Source organism: Poecilia reticulata, linkage group LG3 (genome assembly GCF_000633615.1).
Source record: "Poecilia reticulata strain Guanapo linkage group LG3, Guppy_female_1.0+MT, whole genome shotgun sequence".
Classification (NCBI taxonomy): domain Eukaryota; kingdom Metazoa; phylum Chordata; class Actinopteri; order Cyprinodontiformes; family Poeciliidae; genus Poecilia; species Poecilia reticulata.
This window is the reverse complement of record NC_024333.1, coordinates 14171207-14197461: the sequence shown is the minus strand read 5'-3', so window position 1 is coordinate 14197461 and position 26255 is coordinate 14171207. Positions and strand designations below refer to the sequence as shown.

Below are 26255 nucleotides of genomic sequence, written 5' to 3'. Positions count from 1 at the left end.
GTTAAAGATGTTTTTTACTGGATGTGTTAGTATTTTACTGAACACAGTTTGGTAAACTAGCTTAGGTCAGGTGGGAGGAAGTCGTCCTTTAGTGGGCAAATGTATCTCACTTTTAACAGATAGAGCATCCCATGCAGCTTCTTATAATCAACACAGCACATTCTTTGCACATTTACTGCTTCAGTTTGTTTTGTTAAATCATAACCTGAAAGAAAAGAAGATTTATTTTAACAGCAAATTAAGAAACATTTTATCATTTCCTCTGGGAACCTTAGCTTTTCTTTCAGATACATACACTGTTTATTTGAGGGAGTTTATGATGTATATACTTGATCATTTTTCTGCAGCATATATTTTATTGTTGACAGTGGAATTAAAATGCACCTATATAGCTCAGGAGTTTTCAGACTACATGATTAATGTAAATAAAGATGTTTCTGTTTCACATAAAGGGATCAGTTTTTAACAGTAATGTATATTTTTGTACTGGTATTGTACTTTGCACAGAGCAAAGCTCACTTTAACCCATTTTACAGTTTAGTCCTTCATAAAAAAATCAATTTGTGAACAATTTCTTACGTTATAATCTAAACAGATACATTTCTATTCAGTACTTTCTTACCAGAAAACTGTTTTAAATATGTCTCAGCATATGTATGTAAGAATATTTTCTAATAATGGTTTTGTACACTGATTAAAAAAAAATGCTGAAATAAACCAGGAGAAGCATTTTTCCTTATGTCTTGTTCTTTAATACTGTAGCACTGTAGTTTACAGTGTGAAATTCAGTCAGTTGAATTTCAGTCTTTAGTTACTGTATCCGATGCACGAAAAGAAAATAGATTTCTGCTTAAAATGAGTGAAGATGCTCAGGTTGTAGCATCACGAACCATTGACTTGACTCCTGAATATTTGCTCTTGTGGCCAGACGTACCGGTGCTCTGCTTTAAGAACTACATGCTTTCTATCCTCTGTTCCAAATGTGACAACTTGCTGTTTGTGTTTTTCCATTTGGAATTAAGATGTAGAGACAGTGAACCAGCATGGTCAACAGAGCCTTGTCCTCTAAAAGCGTAGCCTGATGCTGAATGTTGTCTCTTGATTTAATTAGACCCAGACTGAGATTCAGTTTATGAGTCTAACCTTCTTAACCTGCTCTCAGGTTAGAGCTAGTTGGTTGATGGGAAGTTCTTCTGATTGTTCAAGAAGAAAAGCTTTCTTCAAGTTCACTTTACTACTGAGACATGAGAAAACCAGTTGAAGTGATGTTCCATAGGAATTATACAACTAAAATAAACTGTGTTTTCTGTTTAATGTGTGTAACTAGATGTTCCAAGGTGTTAATTGTTGCTGTTGGGGTTGAATTAGACAATCAGCCCTGAGTCAGCTCTAAAAGTCACAGACATGGAGTAGGAGGATGTGTAACAATTTTTAAAAGACAAATTCAGTTTAGGCTTTTAGCAAAGTTGTTGAAGTTTGGAATAGGAAGGAAATCATCCAAATTATTAATTACTACAATCCATGCAAAATGCTTTTATATGAGTCAAAAGATAGACTTGGAATCGACTTAATTGGAAAATATTTTGGTGTGTAATTGTAAAAAACACAACTGATTTGGGATGCTAATATTAATCAGGATGGAACAGTAATAGATTAATGGACAATAAAAATCTTACCTGTGTAAATGATGGGAGGAGCAAAGAGTTGATATGGAAACAGGTATGGTATAAACAGCTGATCAGTTGTCCTTGAACAATTGATCTCAGTCAGTTGTTCACAGGTAGAAATACAAAACTATCAATTTAAGGGAATTTAAATGACAAATGTGTGATAATTTTTACATTTGGTAAAACAGAAATAAAATATCCATTAAAACAGAGAGAGAAAAAGATAATTTCACATCTGGGATCTGGACACACTGAACTAAACAGCACTCTGTTCATTTTAGGGAAAGATACACACATTTGTAAAGATACAATAGAGAACAACTAGAAAATTTCTGCAGAAATTTTACGGGGCCTGCCAAAGTGTGCCCATTGGATTTTTAATATAGCGTTCTGATGCTACAAATTAGCAATAATGCTAAAGAAAGCTGCAATGTAGTCAATAACCTGTGGGGAGTCAGAAGCATGTTCACTAAGCTCTTCTTGTACCATTCAGTATGTTGCATAAGCTAAAATTAGCCAAAATGCTATTAATAGCATGAATGCTATCAGTAGCATGTTTGGCATCACTAGCATGTCTGTCATTACTTACTTATTAGCAATGTTTTGTATGCTGAATGGAGTAAGAAAAGCACTCTGATGCTTAATATTAGCATCAATGCTAAGTTGAGCTAAATTGTAGTCAAAAACCTGTGGAGAGTCAGAAACATGTTGATGAAGCTGAACTTGCACCATTAATTTTGTTCAAATTAATGCATAAGGTGAAATTAGCCAAATGTTAATCTTGGCATGATTGCTATCAGTAGCATGTTTGGCATCACTAGCATGTTGTCTGTCACTGACTTAGTCCATTGAATATACAAAGCTTGGCTAATAAGTACAAAAATTAGCTCAAAGCTCATTTTAAGGTGAAATGCTAATGCTCTGGCTTGCGCAAGTCAGTTCTATAAACTGAGATAAAATGCTACTCAAAATGAATACTATTACACTGCCTATGGTGGTGCAAGAACTCGCACAGTTGGACTTGCCCTTTGCAAGTCAGCACTATACACACTACTGGGTTTGACAAGGTTGAGCACCAAAGTCCAGTGACTGAAGCTCTTGACAGATCCATCAACATAGTTTTAAGGCTGATTCACTTCACTGCAACACTATAATGGTTTATGCAGAGATCAATAAAATTCAGTCCGAGACTGACGACTATAATCTTCGCACATGGTGTTCTCACTCACGGTCCGAAATAAAAAATAAAAATAAAGACAGTCGGTAATAGTTTATTTCTCGAAAATTTTCAAGCTTCATACTAAGGATTTTAATTCACACTCAAAAATTTAGAAAAATAATAATTTTATATAAGCAAAATATAAATAGTCACAGGAAATATGTATTCTTCCCACAATGCATTGTGAGACCTGCCTCGGCGCCTGTTTGTGAGACTACTCCCTGCCTCTTTCTGGGACCCGTTGCTATGGTAATTAGTTATCTGGACCTGGGCTGGCTTTCTCTGTCAGACAGTTTGCTGGAGACAGAGTTTCTATACTTGAGACTCTCAGCGTCGGTCTCAAGGACGCTAACAAAAAAAAAAAAGCCTTAGCAAAATGTCGCAAACATTTTAATATTATATCTTCTATTATCTTCTAATCTAATATTATAACTATCTCGAGGAAAAAAGATCATAAAAGCTAATATTATCACTTACCTGAGAGTATTATTGAGGCTTTTATTTTGAAATTTTGTAGTAAGTGTCATTTGAAATGTCAACACTAATGCCATGTGCTACAGTGGTTTTGTTAAACCAGTTATTAGCCAGTTAGCCGAAAGAGCAATGGGGTATACGCCACGAGAGGGGTGACGTATTTCCGTTTGAATTTATGCCGCATAGATTGGTTCCGGGTCCTGCTTGCTCCTATTGTTTTTAGCCAAAGCTGCAAGATCTGTACCATGAAAAAGACGCAAAACTTAAAATATCTGTGAGCTACTGGAACAACAATCAAGATTTTTGGTGTGCCGTTGTGTCCAGTAATTAGCCAGTACCATCCAGTGCTTAGTTTTTTCATTTTCCTGCTGATATCAAGGCGACAGCGGACTGTAGCCAAAACTTAGCCACTACAGCTAACACCCGGTTTGTAGCTGCCTGCTATTTCAAAGCTTGAGGATATTAAAGACCCAGCTTCAGAAAGTCAATCACTGCTCTCCTTATGTATTGCTATGACATGCCCCTAATAATATAGAGACATTCTTTTAGGTGTAGAACAATAGGTGCCTGCCATGCAATGCATGGAAGGCAGTGACTGACTGGCCTTCAATCACTGCTCTCCCTATGCATTGCTATGACATGCCCCTAATAAATAAATAAATAGACATTCTATTAGGTGTAGAACAATTGGGGCCTGCCCATAGCAATGCATAGAGAGAGCAGTGGGAGAGTCAGTCACTGCTCTCCCTATGCATTGCTATGGGCAGGCCCCAATTAGACTGATAAGAAGTATGAGGAAAAAATAAAACAATGAATTCAAAACCTAAGCAAAAAACGAGCTTTAATTGATTTAGTCATAAATCATTTAACCCTCCTGTTATGTTCGTTTCTGAGGTTCAGCAATAATGTTCGTGGGTGAATTTGACCCGGAGAGTGTTTAGTCATGCTATAGTGTCAGAAACCAAAAGAATTTCTCCAAAACTTTTTTGTATCTGATTATTAACTCCAATACTAACCATTTCAATCAATATTTGTGCAATAATGTTTTTTTATTTCTCACAAATAAAGGATCGATGACGACAATTTACTCATTTGGACGTAAAAAAAATGTGATTTACATTTTTTTATGCCCACTGAAAAAACCTAAACACAAAATTACACTACTTATCCTTGAAAGTGATTTTTTGTAAAAAAAATTTTATATTACATTTAGATTTTTTTTTTGAAGGGGTGATGTTTATAATTGAACTTGAGACACTATTCTGCTCTGGGTCAAATTGACCCGCTGATTAAAATCAAGACAAATGAGTCCTAAAGATGATCCTGCTGCTGGATTTCCAGTTTAAACCTGCATGTTCAAAACATAACTGGGTTTTTCATCACATGCTGCCCAGATTTTTATGCCATATTTAGCTGGTGTGGGAGGCATACATTGCCTAAATGAGCAGAGACCTCTGAATGCCAGGGGTGAACTTTATGAATGCCACAAGCCTTTCATCCACTGTGACATTAGGGCCTTGATTATAGAACAGGGGAAGTTACAACCCACATGTCCCACACTGTTCTATTGGCTGCTAGTTTGTCTTGTCCATCGATTGTCAAATCAGATTACTCTGGAGAGAAGTCTCCAGAAACATTATGGCCTGAAATATTACCCTGCCTGTCTCTGCATCCCTTAGACTGGCTGTTGATTCATTCTTTGACTTGAAAACTCTGGTCAGAATGAGGACCTTCAAATATGCATGTAAATGCATCTGGTCCAGCTCCTTCCAGTTCTCTCCAAAAACTCGCCTTCCTTTTAGACTTGTCATTTCAACAATAATTTTCTGTATTGCACTAGGCCTGAGTAACTCAAAGACTGACTTGATGTCTGTGATGTGAGTTAATGTCATCCTAGTCGGCCCTGGCATGATCAACAAGAAGTTCCAGCACTTCCAGGGTTGTCATCTTTTTATTTCCCTGCGGCTCTTTTCCTGATCTCTGACAGTGACAATATCACATGTACCTTCAGTGTGTAATGCGTTTAGGACTCCCTTGCAGAGAGTATTTATGTTTTCCCCCCACTTATACTGAGTGTCACTCAGTGTGGGAGGAGTTTGCCCAGGGGAACCGAAAAGGTTCCTGTCAAAAGTTGTATGAACACTTTCTGCTCTCTGGCAGCTTCCTAGTGAAGTAAAGAGAATAGTGAAAGTGTGTGTGTGTGTGTGTGTGTGTGTGTGTGTGTGTGTGGAATTGGACATTTTTTAACCTTTTTACCCTTCAACTTGACTGCCGTATCTATGTAACAAATAGACACAGGGGGGGCTGCAAATGTGTAAAATGAACCATTTTCATTTTATACATAGAGTGCACCTATATGTATACAGAAAACATGGCTAAAACCAAATCTAGATTTTGTTATAAAAGTATAAGAAGGGACAGAGAAGAGGGACGTGGAGGAGGGTGTGGGATTTTTGTAAAGCAGAGAATACAATATGAGATTTTAGGGAAAGTAGAACTGGAATATATTGTAGTTGAACTATGGGGAGTTTTTACTCTAAATCTAAGATAATACATTTTTATAATCCATGTAAATTAATGACATTTGAAAGGTTTAGGAATTGATGGGATATTTGAAAAGGAAAGCTACATGGTGTGGGGATTTTAATGCAAGTAGTTCACTATGGGGTAAGTGATAAAGATGGACGAGTTATAGAATAATTAATGGAAATGAAAAATCTTGTACTGTGTGTATTAATGAGGAGAGTGGAACAAGAATTGATATAAGAACAGGAATGGAGTTAGTGATTGATTTAACAATTGTTTAAAATTTTATAGCAGGTGTTTGTCAGTGGTTGATTAATGAAAATTCAATAATAGTGATCATTATCCCATTACAACAAGAGTAGGATTAACTTTAAATAATAAGTTTATAAAGAAAAAGAAACATTTTAATTTTAATAGGGTAGACTGGATTAAATATATCGTAGGTATTTGAGTCAAATAAACTTAGGAGAAGTAGGAGAAGTAGATATGTCAATGGATATAAAGGATGTAAATTTGGGGCGCGCAGGATGCCGGGAGTCCAGGACCCACTGCGGGCTCCACTGATGCAGAATGAATTCAATCCTTGTGAACTGCTGCTCCATAGCAGTAGGTGGCGGTAATGGTACTGCATGTTTTTTGCCAACTGCCAATAAAAATAAAGAAAGAAGAAGAAGAAGAAAAGGCCGCAGCAGAAGAAGCCGTTTAACCATTTGCTGGGAAAAACAGGGTTTATAGAACTTAATATTTTAAGTTCTGGGACTGAAAACTCGGAGTTTATCCCAGATCTTCTTGTGGCTTTCAGCGCATCGTGTTTTTCTCGTTTTTCCTTCCAACCTGTTTCGTTGTCTCTGGATGATGTCTCCAGGCGAAACTGTAATGCAGTCCAGTAAGAATGAAGACGGAGGTTTGTTTCTTCACGGATCTGGTTCTGCTGCGGTTCGGTCGTTAGCAACGCAGCAAACTGACGAGCACAGAAACGAGGAGAAATAAGTATCTGATACACCGAAGATTGATCAGGTTTCCCCAATTTTTCACCGGTTTCACCTCAACTGTAAGAGACGGTATCTAAAAAATTGCATTGTATGATTTTTAGATAACTTTTTAACATAAGTATTTGATCATCAAGCAATCTGTTTTAGATTGAACATTTCTACCCTCCACTCATTACCTGGATTAATTAAACCTGTTGGAACTCCTTACCTGTATAAAAGACATGTTACTAAGGTAACCATACACTACTTCATCATGGGTTAAAATCCTAGAGCGTATTAAAGGTCCCCAGCTCCATCTGAATTAAGATGACCATCTGGACCGTCCAGAAGAGGCCTGGAAAGGTCATGAGGTCAGATGAGACCAAAACAGAACTTTCTGGAATGAAGTCCACTCACTGTGTTTGGAGGAGGAAGAAGCATCCCAACTGTGAAGCACAGGGGTGGAAGCATCATGATAGGGGCTGACTGTCTGTGAAGCAGGCAGGATGGCTGCAGTGTGCTGAGGAGAGGCTGGGCGGGTCATCTGTTCAGAAACGGACCATTTGGAGGGAACTGGCAACGGGCCATGGAACCTGAGCAATCTGAAGATCAGTATGGAGGAGTGGACCAGAACCACAAGAGACATCTGACCTCTGACCTGGAAACAAAGGGTTCTGGAGCAAATACTAAGGTCCATATTTCTATTGTAGTAAATGCATATTTATATTATTTAACATATTATTCTTGTGATAAAATGCTAATTATTTAAAAATAATCCAGAGATTTTTTGTAGTTTTTGTGGATCCCGTCTCTCATTGCTGAGGTGAAAATCAGACCCGTCGTCTGTGGAAGTGGCTGTTCAGATACTTATTTTCCGACTGTATTGAGTGGAACTGTGCTCAACAGTCAGCTCACTTCACTGCCTGTTTGCATTCTATTTGTCAGTGTTGGGAACCAGAAGACTTCCGTGTCCGATTCACGGCTGTAAGCGTGTGTACACGGAGCCGGGCGCTCTGGAGAGCCACGTCCTGGACCACGAGAGCCCGGCTCAGTCCCTGCCTGGTGAGCCCACAGTCGGACTCCCTCAGTTTCTTCTTCTTTTTATTCCAACAACTTAATTTGTTGTTAAACAATGCAACTGCAAGTTTAAACAAAGAGAAAATGAAATGAGTGAAAGGTTAAGGAAGAACAAATTTTAAAAAAAGAGTTCATTCAGTATTCATAAGCGTAGTACTAGAGGTTTTCCATGAGCTTCAGGTCTTTTACCGTCTTGAAGATTTTCACAAAACTTTTTTCTCATATGTTTCGGTGACAAAAAGAAAATGCTCTTTGTGGAAGGCAATAAAGTTTGATGTAGATTGAAGAAATCTATTCTTGTGTATAATAATCATCCCTAGAAAGCCAAAGTTGTTAATTATCAGGTCATGTAGTTTTTTTTTTGTTTTTTTTTTATAGTCATATACATTTTCTATTTCCAAATCTGGAACTGTATGTATTTGGATAACATACAGTTATCTGCCTTAGCAAACATACAATGATGAGTGATTTCTGACAGGATGCACATTATTTCCTTACAGCTCTTCTCATGATGTTTTTCTGGTAGATCATGTATTTTGAGGTTCCAGCATCTCTCCAACTCTGTTACCTTTTCATTTTGTTCTTTATTTTCTTTGGTAATTTGAGGTACTATTTTTCTCTTACAGTAGTTTTGCACTTTGTGATATTAGCTGCATCATTTTCCACTAGCTTAGCAATGCTAAGTACCATTGTGGAGGTTTTTGTCAACTGCTCCCCAAAATTGTCAATTCTTGCAGTCAGTTGCTTCAACCAGCGTCTCATTTGACTCGTCCTGGATTGTTTTAATCTTAATGGTTTGGTTGGAGTAACAGGGGTATTTCTCCTCTTATCAGAGGGACTGGAAGTCTCCATTGATGCATAATCATGGTCACCCAAACTAGCTTGATTTGAGGTTAGCTTAGCACCAGCTTTTCTGCTCACAATGTCTCGTTTCTCCTAGTCTGAGTAATTCTGGAGTAACCATTAATTTTGTTTTGTTTTTTTGCACAAAGTGGAGGAACTCTCATGAAGACACTCATCCTCCGTTAGTATAATGTATTATTGTGCAAAATCTGGGGCAGTAGGGTGCAAACTCATAAGAGGGCGTCTACTTGCTCAGCCATTTTGTGGTTCCTCTCTCCTGTGGCTCTGAGTTGACCCAGGAAGTGTTCTCTGAGTTGACCCAGGAAGTGTTCTCTGAGTTGACCCAGGAAGTGTTCTCTGAGTTGACCCAGGAAGTGTTCTCTGAGTTGACCCAGGAAGTGTTCTCTGAGTGGCTGAAGACTGTTTCCTCCCTCCAGGTAAGAAGCTGCTGTGCTCCACCAGCGGCTGCAGCGCCTCCTTCCCCAGCATGCAGAAACTGATGGAACACACTAGGCATCACTACAAGCCTAACATCTACTTCCAGTGAGTTGAGTCTAACAGCTGGTGTGTGTGTGTGTGTGTGCGTGCGTGTTGAAAATGACAGAGTGTTTTCTGTGTGCGAAGGTGTGAGAGCTGCCGCACCAAGCTGCGCTCCTACCGGGGCCTCCTGGCCCACCTGCACACCTGCTCCAAGGTGCCGAGGGCCAAACCAAAGGCTGTAGAGCCGGCGGCCCCCGTGCTGGCTGCTGTGGCTGCCTCCAACTTGGCCCCCAGGACCTCTGAGCTGGCCCCTCCACAGCTAGAGTCGGTGTCACCACAGCAGGCTCCTATCCAGACCACATCAGTCCCCTCTGCTGTCCCTGTGCCGGACTTTGCTGACCCTGGGCTTGGGCCCCCCATGTTGAGTCTCCAGGAAGCCCCCCCACAGAGCCCTCTCAGGGATGCAGCCACTAAGCTGGCGGCCAGCTTCAGGCCCATAGCTCCCAAAGCGGCTGCAGACCTGGCTGCTCCAGGATCAGCTGCTTACCCTGCCTCCTCCGCTGTCTGGAGGAAGAATCAAGGTGAGCCTGTCTCCATGGTAATAAACTCAAAGCTTATGTGCTCTAAACGTATTTTCTGTTTTGAGTGTCTAAAATAACTTTTTCTTAATTTTCTGTCTTAGTGGTGCTGAAAGTTATTAATAGTTCTCCAGTCATATGTCCAACAGTTATCTCCAATATTATTCATACCCTGGCAGATTAATGAGACCAGCAGGTTTCTTTTGACTGGAAGTAATGTGAATGTTAGAGGCGCCAAAAGCTCATCTCCAAACATCATTTATCTAAACGCCAGAAACTGGCAGAAATCTGCTCAGCTATTAGAACAAAGTGTGATGGCAGCAATGCCAAGAATGATTTTTTTAAACTGACCAAGTAACTTTAAAAAATTATTCTTGGCCTTGCTGCCATCACACTTTGTTATACAAGTGGCAGATCACTAAAACAGCTCATTCTGAAAGCTCAAAATAGGCAATGATCATGTCTTATAGCGTATAGATCTATCCTAATTTGTTCAAGGAAGAATTATAGGTCACCTTTAACCGTTTGTCCTTTTGCCTCAGCTGTGTCGAGCCACAGACGTGTCCTTTGGGAGCACACCAGGGGGCGCTATACCTGTGTCCAGTGTGGTCACACCCTAACCAACCGCAAGGAAATGACTCAACATATCAACAGTCAGCACCATGGCAACAAATCTGGAGAAGAAGCAGGAAGTACTGTCCCCAAGTCTTAGCTCAAGGTTTTCTTCAGTTCTACAGCTGGGTGAGGAGAGGCGGAGCTAATCCAGACAAAAACCTACACATCTCCCTGGTCACCGTTCACATGGCTACGCTGACATTCAGTGAATATTGACTAAATGTAATTCTTACTGCTTGAACTCCAAAACTTAATATTTAAGCAAACTGATATCTAGCATTTTTAAATATCCATATCTAGTTTTAATTCAATGTTAGTAGTTGATTAATACATAATGTAACAACATATTGTGATTATTATTCTCCTGGTAATAAATAACATGTCTTGGTTTGGCTTCTAACCTCTACTTTTGGCAGTGAACTATCTGGTGAAAGGAAGGTGTAATATATCTTTAAGAACATCTGCATGAGACAGATGTTCCTATGCGAAAACATGTTTAAATACTGGCAGTAAAAACAGACTTAAAGATCTGTTCCATGTTTGTCATTCTTTGTCACTTTTCTTTCAAGTCATAATCAACATTGTTGTGTGTGAACCATGGCGGTGTGTCCTGGTGTTGACTCACGTCATTATGATGCTTTAACTATACAGACCCGCATGTTGGAGCAGCTGTTATTTCCTCTGGTTCTGGATGCAGTTCAGCTTCAGGGATTTTTTTTTACCTTGTATGTGTAAAAACAAGTTTTTTGTTGTTTTTTTTACAATGATTAGAAGCTTTTTAGCACCTGAAAAGCTTAAAACCTGAGCTCTAACCTAGAGATGCACTGATCTGATATTAATATCTGTCTGATATCTGTCCAAATTGAGAGATTTTCTCAACATGGGCGGTGGAAATATTTACAAAAGGGGGGCGCTAGGATTCCTTTGGGGGGCGTTTGGTCAAAGGTAAACTTTACACCTTAAATCCACAACAATRCCAGTTTAGACTTTGAGCAACTTGGTAAAACTGTATTTCGTAACATTAAATCATGTCTGGCTGCTACTGTATTGATGGCAGCTCTTCTTCTTTTCAGTGTTTGTAGCTTTTGGCGCAGCTCCGTTCTCCTGCTCCTGGTAGCTTCACCGTATCAGTTCAGCGTTACACCAGCTGATGACGTTGCTGTGATTCAATTTGTCTGGTGTCTGATTTTCAAATATTTGATGTTTTATTGAGGATTTTTGTACATATGTATTGTCAGTGTTGTGATCATGTCAAAGCAGCAACTTATATTAAAGTGTTTTAATGTTCGTCTGCCCGCTTCCATGGAAGAACAACAGAAAATCGCTCTGACAAACATCCCTCAGAAAAATGAACCCATTTAAATAAAGAAATCCTTCCATGTGTGATACCACGTTAGACAGCGTTCATTTTATAGAGTTAACATCAGTCCTGCAAGTGATCTGGTATGAAACAGCAGAACCACAGCACTTTTGAATTTTAATCATCAGAAAACCGGAGCTAAAAGTTTTACGTCAGTCTGCTTTACGTGTTTCCCGACCGCTCTGCGCCTGTTGGGGTAAAAAAAAAAGACGATGCGCACGTTGAACAAAACTCTGAAACAGGAGAACCGTGACATAGAACGGAGCAACGAACTATTAATCTATAAATCAATAGACAGGTCTATATAAAGATATAATCCATGTTTCTGTCTCATATTTGTATGGCATTAAAAGGACCTGGAACTTTTGTTTTTCCACTGAAAGCTCTGGTTTGCACAATAAATGCCATGTGGGTGAAGTTTTATGGATGATGCTCTGATGTCCCATTCTCCTGAAGGCAGCACAGAGCTGCACCACCAGAAACTGACAAACACTGAAGAGGAGAAGAGCTATGATTAATGTAGTTACAGTTCTATCCATGTTTTAAGGTTGCAGAGCTCAGTTGTTTTGCAAATAGTTCAAACTTTAAACTGGCATGTTGAACATCTTTTATCTGGTCATTTTGTGGAAGATTTAACAACTAGAAAATGGCAAAGAACAAGAATAGTTTTTCTACTCTGATTGGCTGATGTTTGGCCTACCAATTGTATTTTTCTTAGATGTCTGTAAAAAAATAATTTCTATTCCCATGGCTTTTTTGTTTCCTGGGAAATAATTTTTGGCAATATAGAAACAACCATAAAAATCAAAACAACTGTGATAGTAATAATAAAATAATATTCAGTGCAACGTAGCCTACAAATTCTTTGATGAAGGCAGTGAGGGACCTGGATAATGGATAGGGGGGCGCTGGGCTGAAAAAGGTTGAAACGCTGGTCTAGATGGATCCTTGTGAACAGCTCAAAGCCGTGAATGGTAGAACTCCAGCTTCAGTTAGTGACTATTTTTTAAAACTTAACTTGCTTATGATGCTCTGTACCAGAGGTGGTGCTAGATTTTGTTCCCATAAAGAATCCATCATATTCTATTTTTACTCGCCAAATTCTAACTGATGTTGACATAGGCTATTTAGCCACAATCTTTATGAAGATTAGTTAATATTCCACCAGCTGAACCGTGAATGCAAATCCCATCACACATAAAGCAGATGAACACATCTTTTTCTCCTCAGTGACAAAATACACTGACTGTGGTAAAATTAACTTATAAATGAAATTAAATGAATCCATTTAAATTATGAGCACTTCACCTGCTGTGGTCTGAATGCACAGCCTCACAGCTTCCTCCTGGTTTGCATCTGGAGGAGAAATCTGTGCTAGTTTCCACCTGTTGAGGATGTGTTTGCCATCTCCAAACAGAAAAAAATTATTTCAGGATTTGACAAGTTTTCGTTCAGAAAAAGTTGCTAAAAAGGCCTGGAAAATCGCTAAATATAGCAAAAAAGTTCAAGTGCTTCTTTTGTTGTGACCACAGCCCTGACCACTCAGCAGGCCTTTCAGTGTCTCTCGACTCCGCCCACTTTGCTAGCATTTTCCAACATTACATTAACCCTTACTCTGAGCTTCACACAGGAGTAGCAACACTTTAAAGCAGCAGTATTTACTTTTAAAAAGAAAAATACTTATTTAAACTGTCACTTTGCTGTGACAGTATGGTGAAAAAAAACAATCTGGAAAAAAAATATCTAGTTCCTCTGCCTTCTCCCAATGCCATTTAGAACCAACCAATCAGAGCCAGGATAAGGGTCTTATTGCTGTTAATCACATTCGTACAGAGCTCATCCCTCCTTCGTCTCCTCTGCCCTCACACTTTTGCTGCCTGCTATTCTGCAGCTTCTCCATGACAGCAGAGCCTGCCAAGAAGGCTCAGGCTCGTTACCATGGCCACAGATGATGGCAGAGTAACATTCTTCCTGTTATGGTAAGTTGTTTCTTGCCAGTAGCCCATTTAGTGGTGAGTATCTGTGATTGACAGCATTAAGACACTCCTCCTGGCTCTGATTGGTTGTTTTTGGTCAGGACGCCATGGGAACGGTGCATTTCTTAGCTCAAGCAGGAGGTGAAGGAGCTTGATCTTTCCACAGATTGTCTCATACCAAACTGTCACGACAATGGTGACAGTTTTAAACAAGCAAACATTTTTTATAAAAGTCACATACTGCAGCTTTGAAGGAACATTCAGGGTCTGTTGTGTTCAGAGGCTCCTCCAGCACTCATTAGCTAACATGTAATTATTTACTGTACAGAACAGCTGAAGTCAAAAAAAAGGTTTTATTTGGGTCAATCAGAAGAAATTTATACAAGCACCTGACTACAGAGTTAAGCTCTCCTCTCCATCCGTCCACAATCAGCCTTTAGAAACATCACTTAAATAAAGGTTGGTCAAAATGAACGACTTTACTTCAGATGGCGAGAGGCAAGTAAAGCAAAGACCCACAGTAAACCAGTGCATACAAAGCAAGATTAAGTGCCAACAGTTAGGCGTCCTGATTAGACAATGTTTTTTATTTTTACAGTTTGTTTCATTTTATTATTACAACTATGTGAAACGGGGTTTTCAAAAAAATCTCTTCTCATCAACAACGTACTTCTTTCCAGCGGGAAGCTTCCGGAAAAACAGGCTGTTGCCTCTGCCCAGGTTCCCCTGAAACAGAGAGCAGAGAGATGATTCTGCTCATCGGGTCAGAACCAAACAGGAGGAAAGCTTCTTTCCAGCAGAATTTGGAGGCTGAATGTTTTAATGACGGCTAGCAAGTTTTGCTGGACAATAAATTATACCAGAAGTGATGGTGATAAATGATGATATTGTGGTTTTGAGACTATTTTCAATTAATATAATGGTAATGACATAATAAAGCAAGAACACATTCTCAGCGATCAATAAACTAGTGAACATTTAACACTGGAAGACATTTTAAATATCCAAAACAAATAAAACAGAATCACATTCATAATTCAAATAAATTGAATTATGAAGTTTCTGTAACTGTCCTTAAAAAAAAGGCTAATTGAGAATAAAACACCAAACTGGAGAGAAGGATGACTAAAGAGAAAAATGAGAAATCATGCAAATGAAAATTGTTGAGCTCTAATTTATCATGCGATTCATTTTTATACTGCTTGTTGCGACAGGGTACATGGAGCGGCTGATCATGTCTTGCCATGGTTATTTGGATGTGGTGGGAGCATTCTGGGTATTTATACTACTTTACATGTGTGTTCATGAGCGGGAACAGTGCAGGCCATGCAGCGCCTTCAGCTGTGCTCTCCTTCATGTAAATCGGAATCAATGCAGACAATTTTATATATTCTATACATTTTTTGTGAGCTGCACTTTTCAAAAGTTGTTGTGAATGCAGCGCCCTCTGTGATGTAAGGGGAACCAGCTGCTGCTGCATGCTTTGCTACTGCTCTTACCTCCCTGCTCAGGTGCTTCCAGCAGTCCACCCAGGTGGGGTATACAGACGCGTAGGGGGGCATGCCTCCAGCCAGCCTGACAGGACAACACATCAGCTCAGCTCATCTCATCTGATCTGAGATATTTTGGCAGCCAAGTTGCCAACTTACCCGCAGTTATTGACAGCCATCAGGTGGGACACCAGAACAAAGGGGTAGGTGAGCATACTTGCAAAGAACTGGAAGGCAGAAGAACACACACACGCACATTACTCTCTGCATTTGCTGCAGGCATGTTCTGCAATGTGCATTACACTCACCCCGGTCACCGCCTGGGAGCAGTTCCTGATCTCCCCTGTGTGACTCATCTGGAAAACACAACAACTGGGTGATGACAAAGAACCACCTGAGCTGGTAGCAGCCATGGCAGCTCTATGAGGAGCTGACACTGCTGCTCTCAGTGCAACGCTGCGCTGCGCTCCATTGGACGTGCGTCAACAAGCTGTTTTCTTGCTCCTGTCTGTTCAGACCGTTAAGTGACCAACAAGTCTGTTAACCACCTGAAGCAGGTTTTATGAAGCTCTCCAAATCCAAGATTACAGCTCAGATGTTTGGATTATAGAGACAGACATGCCTGTAGAACTACAGCTCTGTTCAAACTAAACCAACAGTCAGCCTTCATGTTCCACCAGACTTCTAATGTCCATCATATTATCCAGGACGAGGAACAAGTTGACAGAAAGTGATGACATCGTCACTTTTTGTTTTTATCTGTCTGGAATAGGACAGCTTTCAGATTAGGAAGATCAAATGTGTTTATGACTTTATATTAATGTGCAGCACTAAAGAAAAGCATTTCATTTCCACTGACTTTAACTAGGCTTGTAATGATACATTTTGCTGGGTGATAAATTGTCTCAGAAGTTGCAATACATGATAACGGTTTCGCCCAGAAAACCTGCTAAGCCCGGTGGTCAGGATGCCGAGGTGGTCCACCGTGTTTTTGTATTAAAAGATGTTAAGGTGATTGGAAATTTAAAAATATCACTCGGTAATTATACGTTACGGGAAAACATCGCCAGTGAAACACTACTTAAACCCACAACTAGTCTTAAAAACAACAAATCAAAATATTCAATTGAAATGAATATCAATTATTTGCACTTTTGTTTAATCCAAATTAAGTCAGCAGCTCCATCAGGCCCCCCAGGGCTTCAGGGGCCCCATAAATGCTAATATTTTAACAGAGACCACAGATATATGAATGTAACACTTGTTTATTGAGATGATCAATGCTACTAAATTTGATTCAAATTACACAAATTAAAAAATTTTAAATTGTTAACATTTGAATGTAAGATTTTAAGGAGCTGGCAAGTTTAAAGAACAATATTAATAGTTAGATTGTTTTATTACCCTAGCTGCAATCTGATGCTGTGAGTTTAATCTTTAAGTTTGAGCTTTGTTTGTTCACAAATACAATTTAGTAAATTGTAATCATAACTGAATGCTTTTTAGGTTGACCAACTAAACTATTCCCAACACATCTGTTAGAGGTGCTGATGTTTTTAGCAACAAAAGGGGCCCCCAAGTCAAATTCTCCTCCAGGCCTCATCCAGCCTTGGACCGGCCCTGCATGATGAGGTAATCTGCTGCACTATTCAGAGATGCACAACAAACGGGAGATTTAATTCAATGCTGCTAATGTGGCTTTAGTAGCTCTTTCATTTTGTGTCTGTTGAATTTTTAATAAGCGTCACTGAAACTATTCTGGTCGGTCAAGTTTATGAGACGAGTTTCTCAGATCTCTGCGCACATTAACTCTGTCTGACTAAGTTGACAAAGCATTTGATACAGTTTGATGCATTGTGTAACTGGAAAAATAATATGAAAAATAATACTATAATAATATAAAATCAGCGTAATGCGTTACAGACAGGAGAGCGCGAAAGCTCCTCACCAGGCTGAACTTGCATGATCAGGTTAGCGCTAGTTCGTTAACTAATACACTGGCCAACCGGGAACACATAGATAAACTTTATCAGCGCAGACAGAGCCGGACGCTGGGCAGCGTGTTGAGATGGAAAAGCCGCACAAAATTCTTTGTTCACAAATATACATCATTCTCAACGCTCCTCAATGCACCTCTGAAAGCTCCACTACAAGTTATTCCTGCAGTTCAAGTAGAGCTGCACAACCAGAGTGGTGTTTAAAGTCCTACCTTTATCAAAAACTCTGGAAAGAATCATAATTCCTCACAGGGGGCCGATATAAATATCCATACAGGTCAGGTTTTACACTCTCACACCTAGGGACAATTTAGAGAGGCCAATTAACCTGACAGTCATGTTTTTGGACTGTGGGAGGAAACCAGAGTACCCGGAGAAAACCCACCATGCACAGGGAGAACATGGAAACTCCATGCAGAAAGACCCCAGGCCGGGAATTGAACCCAGAGCCTTCTTGCTGCAAGGCAACAGCTCTACCAACTGCGCCACTGTTCAGCCCGAGTTGTAAAGTCTCTAAACAAAATTGTATTCCAAATACCAGACTGGAGGTTTTAGCCATCCAGTTTTTGGTAGAAACAAAAAAAGATAAATCATGCAAATGGAAATTATTGAGTTTGTTTAAATTTATCATGTGATATATTTATTAAACAGGCCTCAATTTAACTAAAGTTTAAGCTTTTTCTAGAAAGAGAGCCAGAAAAATAGCTTTGACCACTTACCACAGGTTAAAGTTAAAGGTCCTTATAATGAAATATTGGTGTATTTGTGAGTAGGATCTTTAGCTTGTAATCAGGCCCTTTGGTGGCCTGATTAATAGCAGTAAATGCAGCATGCGATTCTATAGATAATGTGCCAATGCGATGCAGATCAGCCTACCGAGTTATCAATGGCGTAAGTGTTGATGGCATGAGCCAGGAGGTTGCAGATCCATAAGGACAGGACGTCAGCCAGCAGGCGAGGGACCAGACCACTGAGAACACATTCAATGTACATTACATTCACACCATCTCAAAGCATATATTAACAAAATGAATAAATGGAGCTATTCAACGTAAACGCTCATCAAACTTGCTGAAGTATACGTATGAGCTGAGCTAGTTCTGTAACGGTCCACTAAAGTACTGGTTCGGTCCACTTCAATCAGGTGAAACAGACAGAAGTGGATACTATAAAACCGACTGGAAATTAGGTTTGAGCTTTTGTTTTTCGAAAGAGCTAAGCAAGTTTACTGATGGATTCTACAACAATAAAACCACTTAAAATAACTTGTGTTTAAGGATTGTTGACTCAGACTTTGAAAATAAAAAAGTTGACAGATTTTGGTTGTCAACCAACTAACGTAAACATATTCTAACCGCTCAAAGAAAACTAAATTGGTAGAAATTACAATTCACAAAATTTAACATAAGTGGCCAAACATCCCGGCACCTAATTCATGTACAAGAATTACATCTAATATCTACATAAGTGGCCATTACCAAAAGCAATATTAATATTAACATGAGCAGACTTAGCTCTTCAATATATTTCTATTATCAAAATATTAATTTAAACATCAACTTATGCGGTAGTCCATGTTATACATAGATTTTTTTTGTAGTCCATATGTATATGTAAATAAAAAAGCAAAAACACTCAATGTTCCATGACTTCAAGTTCTTCTCTTGTCCATGTGCATGGTCTGTGTGTGTTTAAAACAGTGTATGTAGCAGAATGAGATGTTCAGCATGTCAGTAAATGAACATCAGTGTAAATGTAGAGCTAGAGGTTCTAGAACTTGGCGCAGTTGGAGCCAAACATTTGCTGTTATCTCTATACAGCCTCCAGGAGACATATTTTGTTTATCAGCTTTTGTCGTTGTCTTTGACACACCATATAGTCTCTGATTATCTTTCTAGCTGCTAAATTAGCATGAGGGATCCAAAATGGTGGAACTGGTTACTGTTAAGGCATTTATGCTGGTTAAAAAATCCAACTACAACAAAACAAATTATTTTAAATGTGAAGGTATTTTTGCTTTCCTAAGTTATTGTTGGATATATTTGCTGGAGATATGCATTTTGTTATGACTAGCTGAATACAGAAAATTCTACATAATCACACATGTTCAGTAGGATGAAACCAAAATTATTTCAATACTTTACTTTAGAAAACTGATTTTAGTCTATTTTTTTGCGACAGAGTTTGCTCTGTGAAAAAATGCACATTAAAATGTACTGATATTCAATTTAACAGTCTGCCATTCGACTAACTAAAGACATGATTTGTTACTCATAAAACCATCTCTTTTATGCAGGTAAAGTTAGTTTGGTATAAAGTGGAGCTAATAACAAATATCAAGTTAAGGACAAGCATACGGCATAAACACATTATATATATATATATATATAAACAAAAGCCTGATTCTACATTTGAAAAATAAAAAGACTAATGGAACTAAAATGTCCTTTTCAAAATAAACTATGAATGTTGCGACTTTATGAATCAAAAATTTTACAAGAAATTCATCAGGAACTCTGACATCACGTTTCTTCTCCTCTGAGAAGAAAACATTTAAAAATAAAATCATGATAGTATCTCTGAAGAAAATAAGAACTAAAATCCTTTCTATTCCACTCCCACAAAAAAACATGTTAATTTCATAATTATGTATAGTTTTCCCTATAATGACTTTCTGCAAAAGAAATGAAAAATGACTATCAATTCCTGTGACTGAGATTTTGAGACCATACACCTTTTTTAAATTGCAACTTCATTAATGTTTTTAAAAATGTTTTCAAAAGTGGATATTGTACAAGAAATCTATTCCAGCTTTAAGTTTTAATGTAATAAAATGTGGTTTTCTGGCAGGGGATGAAGAGTTGAATTATGATATTAACAATGTAATCCACTGGTTAAATTTTCATTCACAAATACTGCTTTCTAAAAATCACCTCTATTTTTAAAGTGAAATTACACTTTAAAAAGTGATTAATTTTATTTAAGAGAGTGCTTAAATTTTGCAACATCACAAAAGCTCAATCTTTATACCAATATGTTAATGTCTTAATTTAAGATTTAACATTTGTCTTGCATTTGTAACATTTTGTTTGACTTTTCTCAGTTAGTTTATGACTATTCTTTTTATTTCTTCTTTTTTTCTGCTAGTTGATCATATAAAAAAAAAAATTATTACTGTGTGCCCTGTCATGCCATTAGAATTTTCTATAAAGACTGGAAAAAACAAAACATTGCCATAAGTCTCATAACTCAAAACGTCACATCCAGCAATGAATTGTGGGTAGTACACTTTGCCGAAGTCCGTAAAAATGCGGACTTGGCATAAGGGCGGAAATAGGACCCAAATGGGTGGGGCGAAGGGCGGATGTGGACAATGGTACACACTATGACCTCTAACCCTTCAACATGAACGTGCATTTAAAGGACACAAGGATGAATGAGGGTGGGAGTATTTGGACAGGACCACTGTACAAGGCTGTACTGTTTTACCTTTGACCTGGTCAAAGGTCAACTACAGGTCAGATTATTTATTGATCACAGCAGTGTTAGTGCAGCACTGCAAAAATGATCAATTTATATCAGTTCTGATGCAAAACTCAGTATCTTGAATAATCTTGTTTTAGTATAGATCAGTGTTTCTCCACCCTGGCCCTCAGCCCCCCTGCTCTGCATGTTCTAGATGAGCCTGTATTCAGAACAGCTGATTCAAATGATTGCATGACCATCAAGTACTGCAGAAACCTGTTAACCACCCAGAGATACAATTCAGGTGTGGCAGAAGGGAAACACCTAAAACATGCAGGACAGGGAGGCGGAGATGACCAGGGTGGAGAAACACTAGTATAGATAATCTAAACATTAATTATTCTGACAACCCTACCATAAAGTGATCATATCATGAGAAGCTGATTGTACATTCTAACAGAAACTCAATGTAAAGCAAATAAAAACAGATTTCATGTCCCACATCAGAGGGAAACAACCATAACTTCATATTTTTATCACTTTTTCAATCCAAACTGTTCACAATGTTGGATTGTAAACAGTTTGGATTGCTCACAACCCAAACTAGATTGTGTTATGATATTCATCTCAACATTTGCCTGTTGAGATGAATATGTAGAAAACATGTTGACAGTGTGGTTGGTTGAGAGGAGAGTGGGGGGCTCTGAGACCACCAGGTCATTTTTCTTCCATTCCTTGCTATCCACTTTTTACTCTAGTGTTGGTATGAATACAATGTGTTCTGAATACACCAGGTAAAATGAAATAATAAATAAAATAAATCAGACAATAGACCTCTGTGATAAGGATGGGTCAAATATTAGAGGGTTTACTAAACGACATAAAACTTACGCAAAGAAGCCCCAAATGCCTTCTTCTCTGTAGATCGTTACAATGGAGTCAAGCATGCCGCTGAAACCAGAAGGAACACGTGATCATGAAGAAACATCTGATTATGACCGTTTCCATCTGAAAATATAACATTACCTGTATTTTGTCTCTCTCCCAATGAACTGAACCATACACCTCAGAGTGATCACTGGAAGAAACAGCCAGTCAACTCAGCTCAACATGCAGACTAGTCCTCCATCTTATGGGGGTTAAGCTGGTTCCAGCAGAGAAACGGGACCTACCGTGAAATGGGTGTGTGACGATGGTGGCACACGATCGAGCAATCATCTCTTTGGTACTCTGTGGACAATCCAGGGCAAAAACACAAGGCTAATCACTGGAGAACTTCACTACAGCAAACATTGCTACTCTAAATTATTTCACAAAGAATACTTTAAAAGAATTTTCAATCTACAACTAGAGCATCACTTTGCAAGAGCTAAAGTAGAGTCTAAACTCCCAGACATCAGTCAACAAAATGTTCAGAGGAGTGGTTCAACCAAACACACTGCCTCAGCTGGTAACACACTGCGATAATCAGGCCAAGATAATCCAACATGTTGAATATGATTATTTTAGATCAAAGTGGTCCTGATGTTCTACAGACTGGACCAGATCAGTCTTAACAGACCACACACGGCAGGATTATTGGTTACCATTACCTTAAACCATAATCTTAGAATGCCAAATGTTTTAAGATCGACGGAATGGGGAAATTGGGACAAAAAAACAATTCTGCCATGTCAAGTAGGCTTTAGTGACTCTGCTTAACTAAAACCCAACAGGTACAATCATCAGCTCCACCCAGAGAGAATGAAGCATGAAAAGTGGTATGGACAGTGACAGTTAGAGGGGTGTCCTTTAACTGCTTGATGGTAAATGAGTGAATCGCTGCTGCTGGTCAGCGGTCAGCCTGACCATATAGACTGACATGGAGTGAGGTGGAGACAGGTGTTGTCATGGAGATGATTGCCTCTCAGTGAGTGGCTCCTTCATATTTTGACCATCAATGTGGGAAACTATGAGCTGGACTATAATTAAAACTAAACTGAGCCAGTTAAATGAAGAACTTGGACAGAACAATCCGAGTCTTACCTCTTCAGCAACACTTTTCAGAGCGTTCTCATCTGCTTTCGGCTTGCTACCTGGAAGCTGCATGTCAAACACACACACATACACACAAACACACAAACACACACACACACACCAAGCATTATTATTACCCAGGGAAGAATACATAATAACTTATGATCAGCAATAACATCCAGGTAAAGCACATGTTCTACTGGGATTCATGCATATTAGAAGCACTTTGAAACTGGTTCACTTCCAGGTTTATCACCACTGCCATGCCATGCTAACAGCTCAATATCCAGGCAACAGAGTTGATGTTTAACAGTAGCATGTCCGGAATGACGCCATTAGTTGCCTCCTTTTCACCTCCTCTGGGGGTGGGGTCAGAGTTCAGTATAATTTGAACTTTTGAGCTGTTAATCAGCTGCTCCCAGTTGTAGAAACCATACCTTATCGTCATGGTTACACATCATAACAGCCTGAAACCAGGAGTCAGAACAGAAATCCTTCCAGCTGAAAAGCATGAGTAACCAGAGGGAATAACTGTCCAAACATTCACTGACTCCACCAGACACACAAGGTCGAAGGTCATAGAACTGCTCCAACATGTTGCCACCATCAGAGGCATACATTCTAGAATGAATATTATTATTATTGCTTCATAATAATCAACACTGCAGGTCAACTTATAAGTCTTTGGTTAATTTAAAGCTAGTTAGTGAAAGCAGAACAGTCTTACCTGAGGTAAGCTCTTTTCCTGGCATATCTAGAAGAACATTAAATATTATTAAAACCACTAAACATAAAAAATTACAGCTTTTTCCAACCTAGTTAAGTGTGACATTAGTAATTTCAGCAAGGAATGAAAGATGCGTGACAGAAAAGGCTGAATTGCTGTTAGGTCTGTCTCAGTAAGCAATAAATCAAGTAATCGCATAATAAAATAAAACTAGCTCAATAATTTCCATTTGCATAATTTATCTTTTCTCTTTTCTTTCTTAATTTCTACCAAAAACTTGATAACAAGTCTTTAGTCTGGTCTTGTGGTCTCAACTAGCCCTTTTCTTGAAAAACAATTTTGTTTCCAAAGACCTTATAACTTATTTTATTTTTCAGTTGTTTTGTTTATTAATTTTGGATATTTAACATGTATTCCAGTGCCAAGTGTTCATTTGAATTTAAAGTTTATTGATCTTTGAAAATGTGTTCTTGCACTATTTTGCCCTTACAATTATATAATTTAAAAATGCTCTCAAAATAACAATATTATTTATCGCATTATCTTCTGGGACAATTTATCATCCAGCAAAATTTGTTATGGTGACAGGCTGCAGTTTAAGGTTTAGATGACCAGAATGAGTTTTACTGTGCAGCTCAAGTCTTCAGGCCTACCTGCCGAACTGTGCTGTGAACAACGGTGCCTATGGCTCCAGCACACAGCCTGGGACCAAGTCCATTGTAGAGTCCAGCCTTCCCATCTATCTTAATAATGTGCTTAGCTGCAACATAGAGAAAATGACATTATAATAGATTAGAAAACACATCAGACAGGTGCAGAAACCATAATGTGAAAACATGAACACGACTGAGCTTTAAAAATTATGAAATGTAAACTTTAATAAATAAATAGAACATTTAATTACTGATCATTTTATTAAGCTATAGTCCTGCTGGGCTTAGAACAGGACTAAGTCTATTACTCGATATGTTTAGGGAAGTAATTATGTATATATGTCCATTGGACATATGTCCATTAATTGGAATATGGCCTCTGATCAGGCTCATTTATCAAAATAAAAACTTGAATGTAATTTATGTGAATTTTATATAATGCAGCAACATAAAGCAGATAATTGCTGTGAAATGGAGAGAAAATGGCTGGTTTGCAAATCTAAATCGAATTTCTCTCCAGCTCATGGAGTTGTTATGTTACAGAACCAGCTCCAGCAGCTGACCAGGTGTTAATTTGATTCCAGTTTCCCCATCAGATACTGATGGGTGAATTTTAGCCATCAGGATGCGTTCCCCCAGTTTAACACAGGGAGAATTGTATAGGTGTGTGAATGTGACATTTATGATAGAGATATGCATGTACAGACATATATACACACACTCACAATATACATTATATATTCCCTCAAAATAACTACATACAGCTGTTGATGTCTAAACCATTGGCAACAAAAGTGAGTACCGTATTTTCCGCACTATAAGGCGCATAGAATAGACCCTTCAGTTTGGGTTACCAATTTGTTCCGTACTCTATTATTACACATCCACATTTGTAAAGAAATGGTCCCCAAGTACTTTATATAGTAGTCTGCCCCAGTCATCGTTTCACTCATGGTGTCGGTGTTGCGATATTGTGCCCAACTGCTTTCTGGGTAACACAGACCAACCGACACGCTGCCGCCGCAGTCTCTGTCTCTCTTCCCCCGATCCCCTGGCTTTTATCAAACTTTATTAACAAACCAGCATTCTGACAACTATCCCAGCATGCACCACGCACTTCTTCTACGGGCGAAAATTAAGTCGGCGGCTGCTTACCGTAGTTGCTAGACCTGTTGTGGTTCAATATTGGTCCATATATAAGGCGCACTGTCGGCTTTTGAGAAAATTGAAGGTTTTTAGGTGTGCCTCATAGTGCGGAAAATACGGTACACCTCTTGGTGAAAGTTCCTTAACTGTCAATATTTTATGTGGCCACCATTATTTCCCAAAACTGCCTTAACTCTCATGGGCATGGAGTTCACCAGAGCTTCACAGATTGCCACTGCAATGCTTTTCCATTCTTCCATGATGACATCACAAAGCTGGCAGATATTCGAGACTTTACGCTCCTCCACCTTCCGCTTGAGGATGCCCCAAAGATGTCCTATTGGGCTTAGGTCAGGAGGCATGCTTGGTCAGTCCATCACCTTTACCCTCAGCCTCTTCAATAAAGCAGTGATCATCTTAGAGGTGTGTTTGGAGTGATTATCATGCTGGAACACTGATCTGTGATCCAGTTTCCAGAGGGAGGGGATCAGGCTCTGTTTCAGTATTTCACGGTACAGATTGGAGTTCATGAAATATAACTATCCAACACTCATGCAGCCCCAGACCATGACATTCCCACCACCATGCTTGACTGTAGACGTCACACACTTATTTTTGTACTCCTCACCTCATTGCTGCCACACATGCTTGAGACCATCTGAAGCAAACAAATTAATCGTTGTCTCATCAGAAAACAGGTCATGGTTCCAGAAATCCCTGTCCTTTGTTGACATGTCTTCAGCAAACTGTTTGCGGGCTTTCTTGTGTGCAGACTTCAGAAGAGGCTTCCTCTTCCTAATGCAGACAAACTTGATGTAGTGTGTGGCGTATGGTCTGAGCACTGACAGGCTGACCTCCTGCCTCTTCAATCTCTGCAGCAATACTGACAGCACTCCTGTGCCTGTCTTTCAAAGACAGCATTTGGATGTGACGCTGAGCACGTGCACTGAGCTTCTCTGGATGACCAACACAAGA

General features: G+C 39.0%; 2 protein-coding genes across 2 annotated transcripts in view; one reads left to right on the top strand and one right to left on the bottom strand.

The window, feature by feature from the left end:
- Window positions 1–6434: 6434 nt before the first annotated feature.
- znf414 (zinc finger protein 414) lies at window positions 6435–10982 on the top strand. The gene is made up of 5 exons (XM_008405041.2): window positions 6435–6790; window positions 7803–7919; window positions 9215–9320; window positions 9402–9838; window positions 10378–10982. Exons 1-5 carry the CDS (start codon window positions 6739–6741, stop codon window positions 10545–10547), a joined length of 882 nt encoding a protein of 293 aa, XP_008403263.1. The 5' UTR covers window positions 6435–6738; the 3' UTR covers window positions 10548–10982.
- Window positions 10983–14120: 3138 nt separating this feature from the next.
- The window catches only part of mtch2 (mitochondrial carrier homolog 2), a 13986-nt gene continuing 1851 nt past the window's right edge, over window positions 14121–26255 (bottom strand). Inside the window, exons 3-13 of the mRNA XM_008405042.2 lie at window positions 24135–24241; window positions 23482–23508; window positions 22764–22820; window positions 21911–21968; window positions 21765–21816; window positions 21630–21689; window positions 18150–18243; window positions 15585–15632; window positions 15436–15503; window positions 15286–15361; window positions 14121–14512 (exon numbers count right to left, since the gene is read on the bottom strand). Of these exons, the coding sequence (XP_008403264.1) occupies window positions 14426–14512; window positions 15286–15361; window positions 15436–15503; window positions 15585–15632; window positions 18150–18243; window positions 21630–21689; window positions 21765–21816; window positions 21911–21968; window positions 22764–22820; window positions 23482–23508; window positions 24135–24241 (734 nt within the window). The 3' untranslated portion in view covers window positions 14121–14425. The remainder of the gene's footprint in view (window positions 14513–15285; window positions 15362–15435; window positions 15504–15584; window positions 15633–18149; window positions 18244–21629; window positions 21690–21764; window positions 21817–21910; window positions 21969–22763; window positions 22821–23481; window positions 23509–24134; window positions 24242–26255) is intronic.

Bases quoted from the DNA above. Each gene is read 5' to 3' on its own strand.
- znf414 (XM_008405041.2), top strand. From the start codon at position 6,739: ATGATGTCTCCAGGCGAAACTGTAATGCAGTCCAGTAAGAATGAAGAC. The intron at 6,791-7,802 runs GTTTGTTTCTTC...TCTATTTGTCAG, and splicing joins CAGTAAGAATGAAGACGGAG to TGTTGGGAACCAGAAGACTT. The intron at 9,839-10,377 runs GTGAGCCTGTCT...CTTTTGCCTCAG, and splicing joins TGTCTGGAGGAAGAATCAAG to CTGTGTCGAGCCACAGACGT.